This window comes from Chiloscyllium plagiosum, chromosome 12 (genome assembly GCF_004010195.1).
Source record: "Chiloscyllium plagiosum isolate BGI_BamShark_2017 chromosome 12, ASM401019v2, whole genome shotgun sequence".
NCBI lineage: Eukaryota > Metazoa > Chordata > Chondrichthyes > Orectolobiformes > Hemiscylliidae > Chiloscyllium > Chiloscyllium plagiosum.
Genome location: NC_057721.1, coordinates 82,026,844 through 82,043,206, shown reverse-complemented (window position 1 = coordinate 82,043,206; position 16,363 = coordinate 82,026,844). Strand labels below are relative to the sequence as shown.

General features: G+C 42.0%; 1 protein-coding gene and 1 pseudogene across 1 annotated transcript in view; both read left to right on the top strand.

Moving 5' to 3' along the window:
* The window catches only part of gbe1b (glucan (1,4-alpha-), branching enzyme 1b), a 611,336-nt gene that overhangs the window by 582,701 nt on the left and 12,272 nt on the right, over positions 1-16,363 (top strand). The window contains exon 15 of the mRNA XM_043701429.1: positions 311-428. Coding sequence (XP_043557364.1) covers positions 311-428 — 118 coding nt within the window. The remainder of the gene's footprint in view (positions 1-310; positions 429-16,363) is intronic.
* On the top strand, positions 10,443-10,561 carry LOC122555613 (annotated as a pseudogene).

The window sequence follows — 16,363 nt, the reverse complement described above, 5'->3', positions numbered from 1 at the left end:
TTTCACTGTATTTTACCAAATACATGTGACAATAAAATCATTCATTCACTCACTCACCCACCCATCCAGAGAATGGTAAGGATATGAACACATGGAATAGTTAAGGTGAATAGCATAGATGGTTAGGGTAGGAAAAGGCTCATTGGATGATAACCATTGATGTAAACCAGTTGGAAGGAATGCTGAACTGTAGTTTTCTGAGTGTACACACGGTAAGATTTGTTACTGTAAATGAATTGTCCACATGCTTGTGTAACTTTAATAACATTTCCAATTGTAACTTCCTTTTTCCTTAAATCAATGTGTACAGATATAAAATTGTTCTGGACACTGACTCAACAGACTATGGTGGTCATGGTCGATTAAACCATAACACAGAGTTCTTCACAGATGCCCAAATTCAAAACAATCGTCCCAACTCTGTGCTGGTAAGTATAGTGACCAGTCTCACTGGAAGGATTTAATTGAAATTGCTTTGTGACCATATCAGAAAGCTAACCCACGCTGTCAGTGACTGAGGCCTGTGATGGCTCCAACAGCAAGGGAAAAGACCAGGAATAAACTATCCTGTCGAATCCCTCTAGCTCCCCTGTGAAATAAATCAAGGATCATAGATTCCTTCTCATAGATTCATAGAGATGTACAACATGGAAACAGACCCTTTGGTCCAACCCGTCCATGCCAACCAGATATACCAACCCAATCTAGTCCCACCTGCCAGCACCCGGCCCATAACCCTCCAAACCCCTCCTATTCATATACGCATCCAAATGCCTCTTAAATGTTGCAATTGTACCAGCCTCCACCACTTCCTCTGCCAGCTCATTCCATACACGTACTACCCTCTATGTGAAAAAGTTGCCTCTTAGTTTCCATTTATATCTCTCCCCTCTCACCCTAAACCTATACCCTCTAGTTCTGGACTCCCTGATCCCAGGGAAACAACTTTGCCTATTTATCGTATCCATGCCCCTCATAATTTTGTAAACTTCTATAAGGTCACCCCTCAGCCTCCAACGCTCCAGGGTAAACAGCCCCAGCCTGTTCAGCCTCTCCCAATGGCTCAAATCCTCCAACCCTGGCAACATCCTTGTAAATCTTTTTTGAAGCCTTTCAAGTTTCACAACATCCTTCCGATAAGAAGGAGACCAGAATTGCACGCAATATTCCAACAGTGGCCTAACCAATGTCCTGTACAGCCGCAACATGACCTCCCAACTCCTGTACTCAATACTCTGACCAATAATGGAAAGCATACCAAACGCTTTCTTCACTATCCTATCTACCTGCGACTCCACTTTCAAGGAGCTATGAACCTGCACTCCAAGGTCTCTTTGTTCAGCAACACTCCCTAGGACCTTACCATTAAGTGTATAAGTCCTGCTAAGATTAGCTTTCCCAAAATGCAGCACCTCGCATTTATCTGAATTAAACTCCATCTGCCACTTCTCAAGCCCATTGACCCATCTGGTCCAGATCCTGTTGTCAACTGAGGTAACCCTCTTCGCTGTCCACTACACCTCCAATTTTGGTGTCATCTGCAAACTTACTAACTGTACTTCTTATGCTCAATTCATGTGCATACCGCAAGTTGGAATCTCTTTCTTGACTCGGAGCTGACCCAGCTCAAAAACTTACTGCATCTCCTTGAACGGTGAAAAACAGCCAAACGTTACAGACCATGGGATATGACCTTCCAAACCAGGTTGTGTCTATAAGGGAGAATTTCAAGTGGTAACCATATAAGGGAACAATACTGCTGGTTACAAGTCTGTAACAACACTGGATTCAATGTGATCAAATGAAAGTATCACACAGTATATCTGCATAACAGGAATAGATATTTTAAAAAGCCACTGTAAAAATTTGGCTGATAGATTTTATACTAAAATGAAATAAATTATTTATATTGAGTGTTTCGAGCCTGAAGACGCCAAGGACCTGGCAGCCAGTTCACCCAATGCAAGGCCCTGGCAAGTAAGTGAGTAGTTTCGTTCATCTTAATTCAGTGAATATTGTTAGACAAGACACTGAGAAAATTTCCATTCAGAATTGTGATCAGTAGCATAAGATCTTTATATTTTAACTTAACAGGCTGGTAAGAATTCATTGGACAGTGAAAGAACTGACAATTCACATACTCTCCTCGTTGCTGATGTCAGATTATGCTGTCCACATCTGAGGGCAAGACACTCTTGTCAGACCAATAGCCCACATGGTTTCTGAAAATACAGGCTTAAAAATATTTTTCTAAGTTAGTTTTGTTGTCTCCCTTTCTATGCCCATTCTCTTTGTCTGGTACCTTGAGTCAATATTATGAAGCATTATGTACTAACAGTGTGTCTTATTGTAAAACAGTGCATAAAAAACACACAGATAAAACTTCAGAGACTTCAATGATGTATGCTCAGAGTTGACTACAATCAAACCACTGAGAATGGTTCATACTTATTATTAGGAATGGAGAATTCCTGAACAAGCTTTAATAACTTGCTCTGATCCTGTTTTAGATGTTGTAGCCTATTCCAATACAGTGTTGCACTACAGTTCTGCAACATGTATAAGTTAACCTTGCAATATTGCTACTTTTTATGCTTTTCCCAGACAATCAAAAATATCTTTCACAATCTCAAGTTGTCCCATAATACATTATTCTTTGAAGTATGCCACTATTGTAACGTAGGGAAAACCAGCAGCTAATTTACACACTCGCACACATATCACAATGTGACATTGGCCAGATAATCTGTTGTGGTAATGTTGCTTATGCAATAAAAATTGTCCCTGCTCTTTTTTGATTATTGGCCATGACCTATTTTACACCAAAGTGGCAGAAGAGGTCTCAGTTTGGCACCTCCAGCAGTACAGTGCTCTCTGAGTGCCATGCGGGAAGCATCAGCCAGATTATTTACTCAAGTGTATGCAAGTGGTCTTGAACCCACAATTTTTGACACTGTGTTCTACCTTACAAATCATCCAAAGAGATAGGAACAGGAGTAGGCTATTTGGCCTACTGAGCCTGCTCTGCCATTCAGTAAGATATTGGCTAATCCGATGGTGGCCTCAACACCACTTTTGGCTGTTCCCCAGGACCTTTCACTCCTCTATAATTCAATAACCTAACTGTCTCAAATTTTAATACTTTCAGTGCTTCAGCTCACTTCACCCCATCATTTTACAGTATATACCCCCATAAATCTCTCCCATTTATTTCGACCCCAAACCATACTCATGGCCTTAGTCTTGCCATCTCATGTGGTTTTCCTCATCCCGTCACATCCATTATTGCTAAGGCCACCTCTGATCACTTCTTCGTGTCATTCACCACCTGCATATCTATTCCATGCCTAATCCTACCTCTTCCTGTGTTCACCTTTGGAAGAAACTATCAAGTACGTCACATAGAACTGCACGTTTAAAATCCTAAATATTTAGTCTTTAGTCCTCTTCACGACACTTCTGCACCTAATGATTTACTCAATCTTCCCAAAATTATGCTTTCTTCCATTTCTGTTATTCCCCAAGGTTGTCTCCCATTCTATGCCTGTCTTGCACATGAAAATAAAACAAAAAATTGTGGATGTTGAAAAGACTACCAATAAGGAGAAAGTGAGGACTGCAGATGCTGGAGATCAGAGCTGAAAATGTGTTGCTGCGCTTTTCCAGCAACACATTTTTCAAGACTACCAATAATCCCAGTATTAGAGAGGCTTCCTCCTTACTCTCCCCTTTATCAAAATTCAGCTCTGTGGCAATGTGAGCTACATGGGCGTTATATTCAGTTTGGAATGCTAGTTAGCTACTCGAAGTGCTCAAATCTTTCTCGTCCTGGAAATAATTGGACAGTTTAAAGCACAACTGTTTACAACCTGACAATTTCAACACTTTTCTGGGAGTTTGGAGACTCGCAGTGTTTCCTCTGTTAGCACATAGGCTGCAGCCATTGTTTCCAAGCATGAAAATCTTGGACCTTCCTCATAGTAAATCAGCCTGGGCTTTACTGTCTAACAATCAAGCCATCCAGACTTGCTGTCAGATTACAGACCTCCCTTAACTCTAAATTGAAGACCGTTCCAAAACATTATCTTATAAACCTCATAAATGTAACACACTCCTGTTCCACACTCAGTTTCAATGTACTACTATAAACAATATTAACCAGTGGTACCTAAGTGCCATTTCTGATATATCAATCATTTCTGAAGGTTTGATGGAAGCCAGGAAATAAAATAATCTGTGGATTTACTACTTTAAAACTCTTCTTCCCTTCACTCTCCCTTCTATTTTTACTTAATGCACTATCTCTTTATCTCTTGCTACACCACCTCTTGGCCTACTTGTGTAGAAATTGATCTGGACAGGTGGTTTTCTATTCCCACAGGGCAGTTTAATATGGCTGTCACTGTTTTTTTTCCAATTGAGAATGAACTATGGCACTTGGCTGTCCTTGCTGGCCATGAACAACACTGATAGCTGCATAAATCCCAAAGTGAGGATTCACACACTGACTGCTGAGGGTTTGTTGTCCTATTACACTGATTGATGGAGCCCTTTTTTACTTACAGATCATGTTGTTCTGAGCTTTATGATCTTTTAAAATGCAAATGACGACTTCAAGGTGAGAAGGTGGACCTTGATTAAGATTCCCTTCATGGGCATTAATCTTGAAAATGATAATGCCGGAGAGGGTCACCCTGCCTTCGTGCTGACACTTTGTGCTGGCATTCTCTCAGCTTTTCTCAAAAGCTGCACCCAGTTCTATTTTTGCTGCACACAGTGCTAAGTTACGATAGTCATTGATATATTGATACATTGGCCTCATGGTTTCATAATATATTTTGACTCGGGTGAGCAGATTGGGTTAGCGTGATGTCTCACCCAGTTTCACGTTGCGTGTAATATAGGAATATAAGATGAAACTATTAAGCATGTCCAGTGTGTTCATCATTGACTTTAAATTCCCATTTTGCTTTAGAACCCTTAAAACTCTTGCCAAGAAAACTATATTTTCTCAGTTTTGAAACTTTGAGTTGACTTCCAGCCTTACAGGCACAAGACAGGAGTGTGATGGAATACCTTGCTCTTGTCTGGATGTGTGCAGGTTCAACAATACTAAAACTCAACACCATCCAGGACAAAGTAGTCCATTTGATTACCGCCACATAAACAAACACTCACTCCCTCCACACCTCACTCAGTCGCAGCAGTGTGTAACATCTACAAGGTGTGCATTAGAAATTCTCCAAAGACTCTCAGACAGCACTTTCCAAATCCAGGACAATTTCCATCTCGAAGGACAAGGGCAGCAGATGCATGGGAACACCGCCCCCTGAAAGTTCAGTTCCAAACCACCCATCATCCCGTCTTGGAAATACATTGGCGTTCTTTCAAGCTGGGTCAAAATCCTGGAAATCTCTCCTGCACAGCATTGTGGGTCAACCCACACCAAATTAAGTGCAGCGGTTCAAGAAGGCAGCTTAGCAACTTGCTCCACAGCAATTAGGATGGGCAGTAAGCACTGACCCAGCCAGGGAAGCCCATATCCCCTGAATGAGTTTCAAAAATGAACTCGAACATGATATAGGTAGACCTGCAGAATGGGTAAGTAGGTTCTATAGGGAGAATGAGAACAGACTATATATATACTTAATGGCACAGTTCTAAAATGTGTATGGGGGAAAAAACCGTGAGGTTGATCTTCAAAGTTCGCAGGGCATATTGAGAGAGTGGTGAGCAAAGCAGATGGGAATTTGAATTCATAAAAGGATACAAAACAGAGAAGTTATGGTAAACTTTATAAAGCTCTGGTTTAGCTACAGCCAGAGCATTATGTCCCATTCTGGTGGTCACACTTTAGGAAGGATATAAGGGTGCAGAGGAGATTTGACAGAATGTTTTCAGCTATAAGGTGAAACAGGAGAAGTGGAGGCTGTTCTAATGCAAATTCATTAACCTGCAGGAAAAGTGTAAATGGTTACAGAGGTTGCACAGTAATTTACAGGCTTGATCATTTCTTGATGAGGTCTGTCATGTGACCTCTGTTTTAACAAGCTTTTTAATGGATTTTTGTTTAGTTTTACATCAGGGAAAATCAAGGATTTGCTTAATAACGACATTTAATGGGCAGCCTGACTCGCGTCCTCACCTAATAAACCTTTCCAGGATACGATTAAATATAGCCCTGCAACTTTTATTACTCCAGTCCCAGTTTTCAGTTACATTTTATGGGTGTTGATGAAAGTACCTTGAACTTTAAGCTCTAAGTTGTTAGAGGACAATTGGTAATTATAACTATGGATCAGCTGCAGACTGTGCGCGGTTACAGATTCCTCATAATGGTGTGCGACCTATCTGTGCTTTAGTCATAAATGTTTTACTGAAAACTTATGTATTATAACAAACAGAAGAAACCAACTGATGTAAAAGGAAATCACATCTCTTTTAATCATATTATAGGGCATGTTAATAGATATATAATTAGGGAAAGGCTGCAACTTATACAGAAACTGCGACAGGCTAAGTAGATGATTTTACCCAAAGTCAGCACATGCACAATGGTTTCCTCCTTTGCTGTATCGTTCTATAATTTTGTTTTTAAACATTCTGTCCTGTCACAAACACACGAAATTGTCTTGTGGTAAATGAGCCAGTACAAACACAATGGACTAAATGGTGACTTTGCTGCAAATATGATTCTAGCCCATTTATCTTATTTGTTAATGTGGGTAGATTAGTTGCTGTGTTTACCTGAAAAATAATGATTGAATTTCCAAAGCAATTGATCAGTTGTTGAATGGTGAGCCTGTGGAGGCAGTAGCTAAGTGTAAATCCTTGCTTCTTTTCATTGTTAATGACAGTAATTTATTTTCGGGCCATCCGAGCACATCACTAAGAGGTGTTTAGGACCGCTTAGTGGCAGCAACAGCTGGTTGTTCTTGATTCTCATTCAGCAGCCACAAAATTGGATGGAAGACCAGACATCAGGCTTGGCCCAGTTTGTCAGCACTCTACCCACTCAGTCAGGAAGCTCTGGTTATTTACCCTGCTCCCATGACCTGTGTGCGCAGGTAGTCTTGTGAGGGACTGGATGCACACAATTCTTATGTTTGCCAGACCTTGAATGTGTGGTTAAGAGAGTGCACATTGAATTTGGGTTATGGAGTGTGAATATTACAGTCTTATGCTGGCTCAGTGTTCCTGTTGAAAATCATCTTCTGTTCTTTTGATCCATTGACTTTTATTCCCCATTGGTTTGTGCTTTTCTTTCTCAACAGAAAATCCTGGGTTTCTGTGATATGGTTGAAGCTGAAATTGCTAATTGTTTTGGCAGTTTTGTTATAAAGCTCATTGTTAAACTACCCAACATTTTTGTATTGCAGTGAGACAACTGGCATCCACCAGTGTTCATCTGTGGTCCAACATCTGCATTCAGTTTTCAAGTAAATAGCTACTGATGTATCAACCACAGCATGTACCATCTTCTCTCTGCTTCACTCTTTGCATTAATCCAGAAATTGAGAAATATTTCATCCCCTCCTATCTTGGAAAACTCCAGTTCATTAAGATCTCAGATCACTATTTCTTGTGTCTTGCGTCTTTGTCAGTATATTATTGGCAGCTAAACCTCTAGCTTCTAGGCATGGATCTCTGGAATTATTCTCCTAAACCTCTCTTCCTCTCTCTGTTTACCCTCCTTTTAAGACATTCCTTAAAACCTACCTCTTTGCTTGAAAGTATTTTGATCAAATTTTTATTTGATAATGTTCCTGTGAATTGACATATGACATTATACTATGTTAAAGTTGTTATGTAAATGCAAATTGTTATTACAATGAAGCAGTGTTTGAGAGTGCTGGCATCCGGTCTGTTTGGATCCAGAGGGAAGAATCCCATCGCCTGCACATAGGTTCCACTCGAGCCAAGACTTCCTGTATCTCCTGAAATTTTCTATCACTTCAGTTTTATTTTCTCTTCTTGCTTTGCCAACTTATCAAAGTGAAAATGAGCATCTGGGAAGCAGGCTGCAAATCTCAGCCACTCATTTTTGTGAGAGAAAGCAGTTTTGCAGAATTGTTACAGGCTGTAAAATCAGTGTACTTGCTGAACTTTGCATGTCTTTCGGTTAGTGTCGTGCTCAAGTCAGCAGACCAGGTAGCATTGTGGACACAGCATCTTTGGTTACATGCCCTTCTTTATGCTGTATGTATCTGTTTCTTTGCTGTATATAGTCTGTGTTTGAAGTTAGATGTCCTGTGACTGACAGTTCCCTCACTACAGCTAGCATCAGTTCCATCAGTTACTGTTCATCTGTGTTAGTAGCCCACCTTTTACATTCACTGGTTTTTCCAGCTTGTTGCTGTCAGATGATTTTCACTGAGTCATAGAATCCAATAACCGCAGGTACAGGTAAGTGTGAGATGCTGCACTTTGGGAGATCAAATTTTAAGGAGTTAGAGTTAACAAACAGAATTGATGTACAGAAGGATCTTGGGGTTAAGGTACATAGCTCCATGAAAGTGGCCACACAAGCAGCTAGGGTAGTAAAGAAAGCATATGGCATATTCCCTTTAACAGCTGGGACATCGAGTACTAGAGTCAGAATGTCATATTGCAGTTTTATAAACTTTGGTTAGGCTGCACTGAGAGTATTGTGCTCAGTTCTCGTCGCTATATTGCAGGAAGGATGTGGCGGCTTTGGAGAGGATGGAGAAGAGGTTGCTGCCTGTATTAGAGGGGATGAGCTATAACAAGAGGTTGTTTTCTTTAGAGCAGTGGAGGCTGAGGGGAGACTTGATAGAAGTCTAGAAAATTCTGTAATGCGTAGATGGGGTTGACGGGCAGACTCTTTTTCCAATTTTGAAATGTCTAATACTAGGGGGCATGCATTTAAAGTGAGGGGGAAGAAGTTCAAAGAAGATGTGAGGAGTATGATTTTTTTTAACACAGAGTGTGGGAGGCATCTGGATTGCACTGCCAGGGGTGGTTGTGGAAGCAGATATGATGGGGCATTTAAGGGACCTCTATGTAAGCACATGAATGTCCATGGTTATGGACCAAGGGCAGGCAGAAGGGATTAGTTTAATTTGGCATCATGTTTGGCATAACATCATGGACCGAAGGGCCCATTCCTTTGCTGTACTGTCCTATGTTCTGTATTCTGTGTCAACAGCACAGAGGAATCTGTTTGACCCGTCATCTGTCTGCAATGGCAAATCACCTAGTCCCACATTCCTGTGTTTTCTCTATAAGCCTGCATTTTTTTTCATTATTATACATTATTCAAAATTATACATTTTGTTTAAAGTACAGGTATCCCAAGGAACTCCTGCGGAAAAGCCCTGTACCATACATTGTTTCCCTTGTACCAGTTTTGACTCTTTTGTCAATCCCTTTAATTGGTGTCAGTTTGTTCCTGACCCTCTCACCAATAGGAATGGTTTCTTTTTTGTTGAAAAAAATTGTTCATGGGCCCGATGCGAGTTTGGCAGAACCTGCATCCTTGGTCCTTCCCAAATGGTCCCTATCTCAATCTGTTATGTCTAGAGTACTCGTGATTTTGAATATCTCGATCAAATTTCCTGTCAACCCTGTCTTGTGAGGAGAACAATCCCAGCTTCTTTTATCTATCCACAGCAATCTTCAGCCAGAAGTGCAAAGTGGATGATCCACCTCAGCCTCCTCCAGTGGTCCCCAGCATCACAGATACCAGCCTTTACCCATTTCAATGCATTCCATGTAATTTCAGGAAATTGCTGAAGGCATTGGATACTTTACAGGCTGTAGGCCTTGACAACATTTAGTCAGTAATACTGAAGACCTTTGCTCCAGGGTTAACCACAGCCCTAGCCAAGCTGTTCCAGAACAACTTTGAAACTGGCCTCAAACTTACATTATTCCCAAATAGGAAAGCAGGACAAATCTAATCCAGTCAATCAGCAGCACATAAGTCAATTCCCAGCTATCAGCAGCAAGGTGATGGAAGTTGTCTTGTTACCAAGAAGCTTTTGCCAATCCGGAGTGGTGTTGAGTTTGTGTTCCATCAGGGCCTCTCAGCTCCTGACCTTCTAATAGCCTTGAACTAAACTTGAACAAAAGGGCTGACCTCTGGAGGTGAGGTGAGAATGACTGCTGTTAACAGTAAGGTAGCAATTAACAGTGTCGCACTACACAAAAGAAACATTGGAGAAATTTAATTACAGACATCAGAAGATGATTCACCTTAATGCTACTCTCTTTATTCCAACAATATCCTTACAAATACACTCACCTCACTGGAAAGTCATCAACAACTCCACCCTAAAGCTCTTTGCTCAGATTCTGGCTGGGACAGTTGGAGCATTTCTGTACACTCACGACATAGAGTTTCCCTTTGTTTGAACAAAGAACAAAACAGCACAGGAACAAGGCCTTTGGCCATCCAAGCCTGGTTAAGAAAAGAACAAGCCTGTGTCCATACTAGTCTGAAAACACCCGATCCCATCTGATCTCAGAAACTAAGCAGACTCAGGCCTGGTTAGTACTTGGATGGGACACAGCCTGGGAATACCAGGTATAGTATGCTTTTGAAAAAAGGCAGCATAGTGGCTCAGTGGTTAGCACTGCAACAGCGCCAGGAACACGGGTTTGATTCCAACCTCAGGCGACTGTCTGTGTGGAGTTTGCATATTCTCCCCATATCTGTGTGGGTTTCCTCCAGGTGCTCCTGTTTCCTCCCACCATCTAAAGATGTGCCGGTTAGGTGAATTGGTCAAGTTAAATTGCCCATAGTGTTCAGGGATGTGTAAGTTAGGGGTAAATGTAAGATAGGTGAATAGGTCTGGTTGGGATACTCTTCAGAGAGTCAGTTGGACTTGTTGGGCTGAAGGGCCTGTTTCCACACTATAGGGATTCCAGACCCAAGACTGGCAGCTTAAAATTCCAGAATTTAGATGTTTCATGCAAGATAGAGGGGGATGTAAAAGAGGTGGGGGAGTTTTGTTGCTGTTGAAGGAGATCAGCACAGCTGTATTGAGGGGGGACACTTTGGAGGGCTCATCTAGCAAGGCCTTATGGGTAGAGTTCAGGAACAGGAAGGGTACACTCACTTTGTACGACAGGCCCAGTAACTGCCAGCAGGAGATAAAGGAATAGGTATGTGGACAGTTTATGGAAAATTGTGAAAACAGCATGGTTGTTATGGTGGGGAATTCTGACTTCTGTGATATTTACTGGGATTTGCTTGGTGTCATGGGCTTGGATTGTGGGGAGTGATGGGGTTGCTGGGGGAGTGGTATTTGTTAGATATGTCCAAGAAGGTTTCTTGAAGCTGTTTATAAATAGTCCAACTAGCGAAGGACCTATACTAGACCTGGTATTGGGAAATGAGCCCAGCAGTGAATCAAAGTTTCAGTGGGAGAGCATTTCCGCAACAGTGCCCATAATTCTATAAGTTTGAAGTTGCTTATGGATAAGGATAAGACTAGTCCTTGGGTGAAAGTACTAATCTGGGGAAAGGCTAACTGCAACAATATCAGGCAAGAACTGTGGAATGTAGACTGGGGATGGTTGTTTCAGGTTAAATCCACATCTAACATGTGGGAATCTTTTAAAGGTCAGTTGATTAGAGTTCAGGACCAGCATGTTCCCGTGAAGATGTAGGATAAGGATGGCAAGATTGGAAAACCTTGGATCACAAGAGAAGTTGTGAGCTTAATCAAAAAGAAAAACCAAGGTTTAGGAAACTGGAGACAGACAGAGCCCTTGAAACATACAAAGAAAACAAGAAAGATCTCAAACAAGGAATTAGGAGGGTTAAAAAGAGCCATGAAATGTCCTTGGAAAACAGGATTAAAGAAAATCCAAAGGTGTTTTGTACATAAATAAGGAGCAAAGGAATAGCTAAGGGAAAGGGTAGGTTCACTCAGTGATAAAGGAGGGAATTTGTATATGGAACCAGGTGAAGTGGTTAAGATCTATAACAAATGCCTTGTGCATTGGTGTACACTAAAGAGGACATGGATGGTGAGACTTAGGAGAGGCATGTTGATATTTTAGGGCATGTCAATGTAAAACAGGACATGGTATTGAGTGGTTTAAAAAGCATTAAGATAGACACATCCCCAGGACCTGATTGGATCTATCCCAGAATACTGAGGGAGGAAATAACAGAAATTTCACAAAATATTTGTATCCTCTTCAATCACAGGAGAAATCCCAGATGATTGGAGAATGGCCAAAATTGTTATTTTGTTTAAGAAGGGCAACAGAGATAATCTGGGAAATTAGAAGCCGGTGGGCTTTGTGTCAGTGGTAAAGAAATTATAGGAGAAGATTGTTAGGGACAGGATTTGCTCGCATTCGAAAAAATATGGATTTATTAGCAATAGACAACATGGCTTTGTGTGGGAGGTGTGTCTCAAAAACGTGATTGTGTTTGTTGAAGGCTTGACAAAGATGACTATAATGACAAAGCAGTGGATGTTGTCGTATGGACCTCAGCATAGCCTTTGACAAGGTTCCTCATCGCAGGCTGATACAGGAAATAAAGTCACAAGGGTTCCACAGTGAGCTGGCAAGTTGGATACAGAACCGGCTTAGTCATAGAAGACAGACAGTAATGGTGAAAGGGAGTTTTTCTGACTGGAGATCTGTGACCAGTGATGTTGCACAGGGATCAGTGCTCGGACCCCTGTTGTTTGTAATGTACATCACTGATTTGGAGGCCAAAGTTTCTTGGCCTGATCAGTAAGTTTGTGGACAACACAAAGACTGCAGATAGTGAGCAGTATTGCTTCAGTTAATAGCAGGAGAAAAATGGGCTGGAGACTTGGGCAGAGAAATGGCAGATGAAAATTAATCGGTATAAATGCGAGGTGATGCATTTTTGAAGTCTAATACAGGAAGGAAGCATTAACATGCAGAGGAATCTCAGTGCATAGGTCCATAGTTCCCTGAAAGTGGCAATACAAGTGGATAAGGTGGTCAAGGAGGCATATGGTGTGCTTACCTTCATCACTCAGGGCAGACAGTATAAAAATTGGCAAGTCATGTTGCAACTGTACAGAGCTGTAGTTCGGCCACAGTTGGAACATTGTGTATAGTTATGGTTGTTACACTGCCAGGAGAATGCAGAGGTTTTGGAGAGGGTACAGTTTACCAGGATGTTGCCTGATTTGGGGAGGAATTCCTGTGAGGAGAAATTGGATAAACTTGGTTTGTTTTTGATTGAACATCAGAGGCTGAGGGGCGACCTGATAGAAGTTTACAAAATTATAAGCGGCATGGAAAGAATGGAGAGTCACAGAGCTGTACAGCATGGAAACAGATCCTTCAGTCTAACCCGTCCATGCCAACCAGATATCCCAACCCAATCTAGTCCCACCTACCAGCACCCACCCCATATCCCTCCAAACCCTTCCTATTCATATACCAATCCAGATGCCTTTTAAACGTTGCAATTGTACCAGCCTCCACCACTTCCTCTGGCAGTTTATTCCACACGTGCACTACCCTCTCTGTGAAAAAGTTGCCCCTTAATCTCTCTTATACCTTACCCCCCTCACCCTAAACCTATGTCCTCTAGTTCTGGACTCCCCCACCCCAGGGAAAAGACTTTGTCTATTTATCCTATCCATGCCCCTCATGATTTAATAAACCTCTATAAACCTCAGCCTCTGACACTCCAGGGAAAACAGCCACAGCTTATTCAACCTCTACCTATAGCTCAAACCCTCCAACCCTGGCAACATCCTTGTAAATCTTTCCTGAACCCTTTCAAGTTTCACAACATCCGAAAGAAAGGAGACCAGAATTGCTCGCAGTATTCCAAAAGTGGCCTAACCAATGTCCTGTACACCATTAGTTTCTCAATTGCCCACCGTCCTGGAGTAAACCTGTTGCTGGAAGTGGCCACATCAATAGGACCTAACATGTCCGCAACATGACCTCCCAACATCAGTACTCAATGCTCTGACCAATAAAGGAAAGCGCAGTCAGAGTCTTCTTCCCAGGATAGAAATGTCTATTACTGGGGGCACATAAGTTTAAGGTAGAAGGAGGAAAGTTGAAAGGAGATGTGAGATGCAATTTTTTTTTTCAACACACCAGGGTAAGTGCCTGGACAGCGCCGCCAAGGTAGGTGGCAGAAACAGATATAATGGCAATGTTTAAGAGGTATCTTGACAGACATATGAATAGGAGAAAGTGAGGACTGCAGATGTTGGAGATCAGAGCTGTTGCTGGAAAAGCGCAGCAGGTCAGGCAGCATCCAAGGAACAGGAGAATCGATGTTTCTGGCATAAGCCCTACTTCATGAGTAGACAAGGAATAGAGGGATATGGACAGCATAGAGGCAGCAGTTTTTTTTGTTTTGGAAGGCATCCTGTCAGTGCAGGTTTGATGGGCCGAAGGGCATGTTCCTGTGCTGTAGTATCTTTGTTCTTTAGTCTTCATTGGATGTCTCTCCCAGGCACCTAAAACAAACTTCACACTAAACTCCAGCAAAAGTAAATTGCTGGAGAAACTTGGCAGGTCCAGCAGCGTTAATGGAGAAAGAAACAGAATGAACGTTTAGGTTCGAGTGAAAGTAAAATGGAGGATGTGTATCACTGTGCCTGTATCTAATGTACTACTGCTGGTGTTATCACCATTTTGGAAGAAGTTTAGTTCCTATTAATCTGGCTAGTTCCAGCAACCAGGTTTACCCCAGGACAGTGGCCAGCTTAGAAACTAACGGGGTCTATGGAAGCTGCTTTAGAAAATGATCTTTATTATTGTTCACAATGCTCAACTCATGTTCCTAATTTCTGTAAATTCTATAATTGATATTCTCAGAACAGAAGGGCAATAATTATGCCTGGATTGATCTTCTGAAGTATATTGTTGTTCTGAGTGAGGAAGGATGACGCCTACATGGAGTGTGATGTCTATTCAGGATCATGGTTGAATTAAGAATAGACATTTTATCTGAGATTAGAAATATTGAGTATTCACAGTACGTGCACACACATGTACTCCACACGCACTTTCACGCCATCGACTGACGCAGACATATCACACATTGTTTCTATAGAAAAGTCACTTGGATATCTTAAGAAACCTGCGGGAATTAGTTTAGATGTATTTCCCTAAAATTGATAGGAAATTCTTCTATTCCATAAACCTGTACATTTACACTTGAGGCTTTCCAAGATGCATTGATGTATGAACTCATGCTTCCAAAATACAAAGCTCTGTTTGCGGATACCCAATCCCCTGTCTCATCTGACACCCACCCCTCTATCTCACCCAAACACCCATTCTCACCCACCCCCACCAGTCTCACCTGACTCCCCTCTAAAACACACATACACCTCTCTAAAACACACACCCACCCCTCTAAAACATGCATACATACCCACCCCTCTATAAAACACACACACACCAGCCTTTTGGTGTACAAGGAACTGCCTGAGCATATATCCCTATTCCTCTCTCTTTTATATGCACACACTGATGCACTCACTGTCCCCTCTCAGCTGAACGCACACATGCCCAGCTTTCACACAAAATTACTCATAAATATCCCTCATGAATACACAGCCTTACACGCACGCCTTACACACACGCCTTCCATGTGAATGCACAGCCCTAACAGGCACACAGTCCCTTCACATGCATCACTGATTCTCATGGCCCCACATCTCCCAGGGACATGAGAATCATTTTCTCACATGCATAGAGATCCCTCTCATAACCCCCCTCCCTCCTTATGCACACGTGCCCTCCCTTCTCACAACCCCTCTGTGTCTGACCCTATTCCCCACATTCCTCTCCCCCGCACGCACGCACCTACACACATGCATCAACCCTAAACTCAATCTCAGACACTTACATTTATCACATGAGTTTTTGTTGGTTTCCTGTTTTTCCTTCATTAACCACCATACCTGACCATGACAAATTAACTCCTCATTAATGCCTGGTTTCAAGTCTTGCTGTTAATAATTCTCATGAGTGTTACTTTATAGCACATTCAACTTTCCAAGTTTATGCATTCCAAATATATTTCCACTCATTTCCTCAGTTCTTCCGAATTAGATAAAGTGTTGTCACGAGGATACCACAAGTGGAGATTGTGTCTCCCTTCAGTGTGTGTTTTGAGATCAATAACAATTATGCAGGTCTGTCACTGTGTAACACTGGGATACAGTACTGGTGGCGACAGGTCTGTCACTGTGTAACACTGGGGTACAGTACTGGTGGGGACAGGTCTGCCACTGTAGCACTGGGGTACAGTACTGGTGGGGACAGGTCTGTCACTGTGTAACACTGGGGTACAGTACTGGTGGGGACAGGTCTGTGATTGTGTAACACTGGGGTACAGTACTGGTGGGGACAGGTCTGT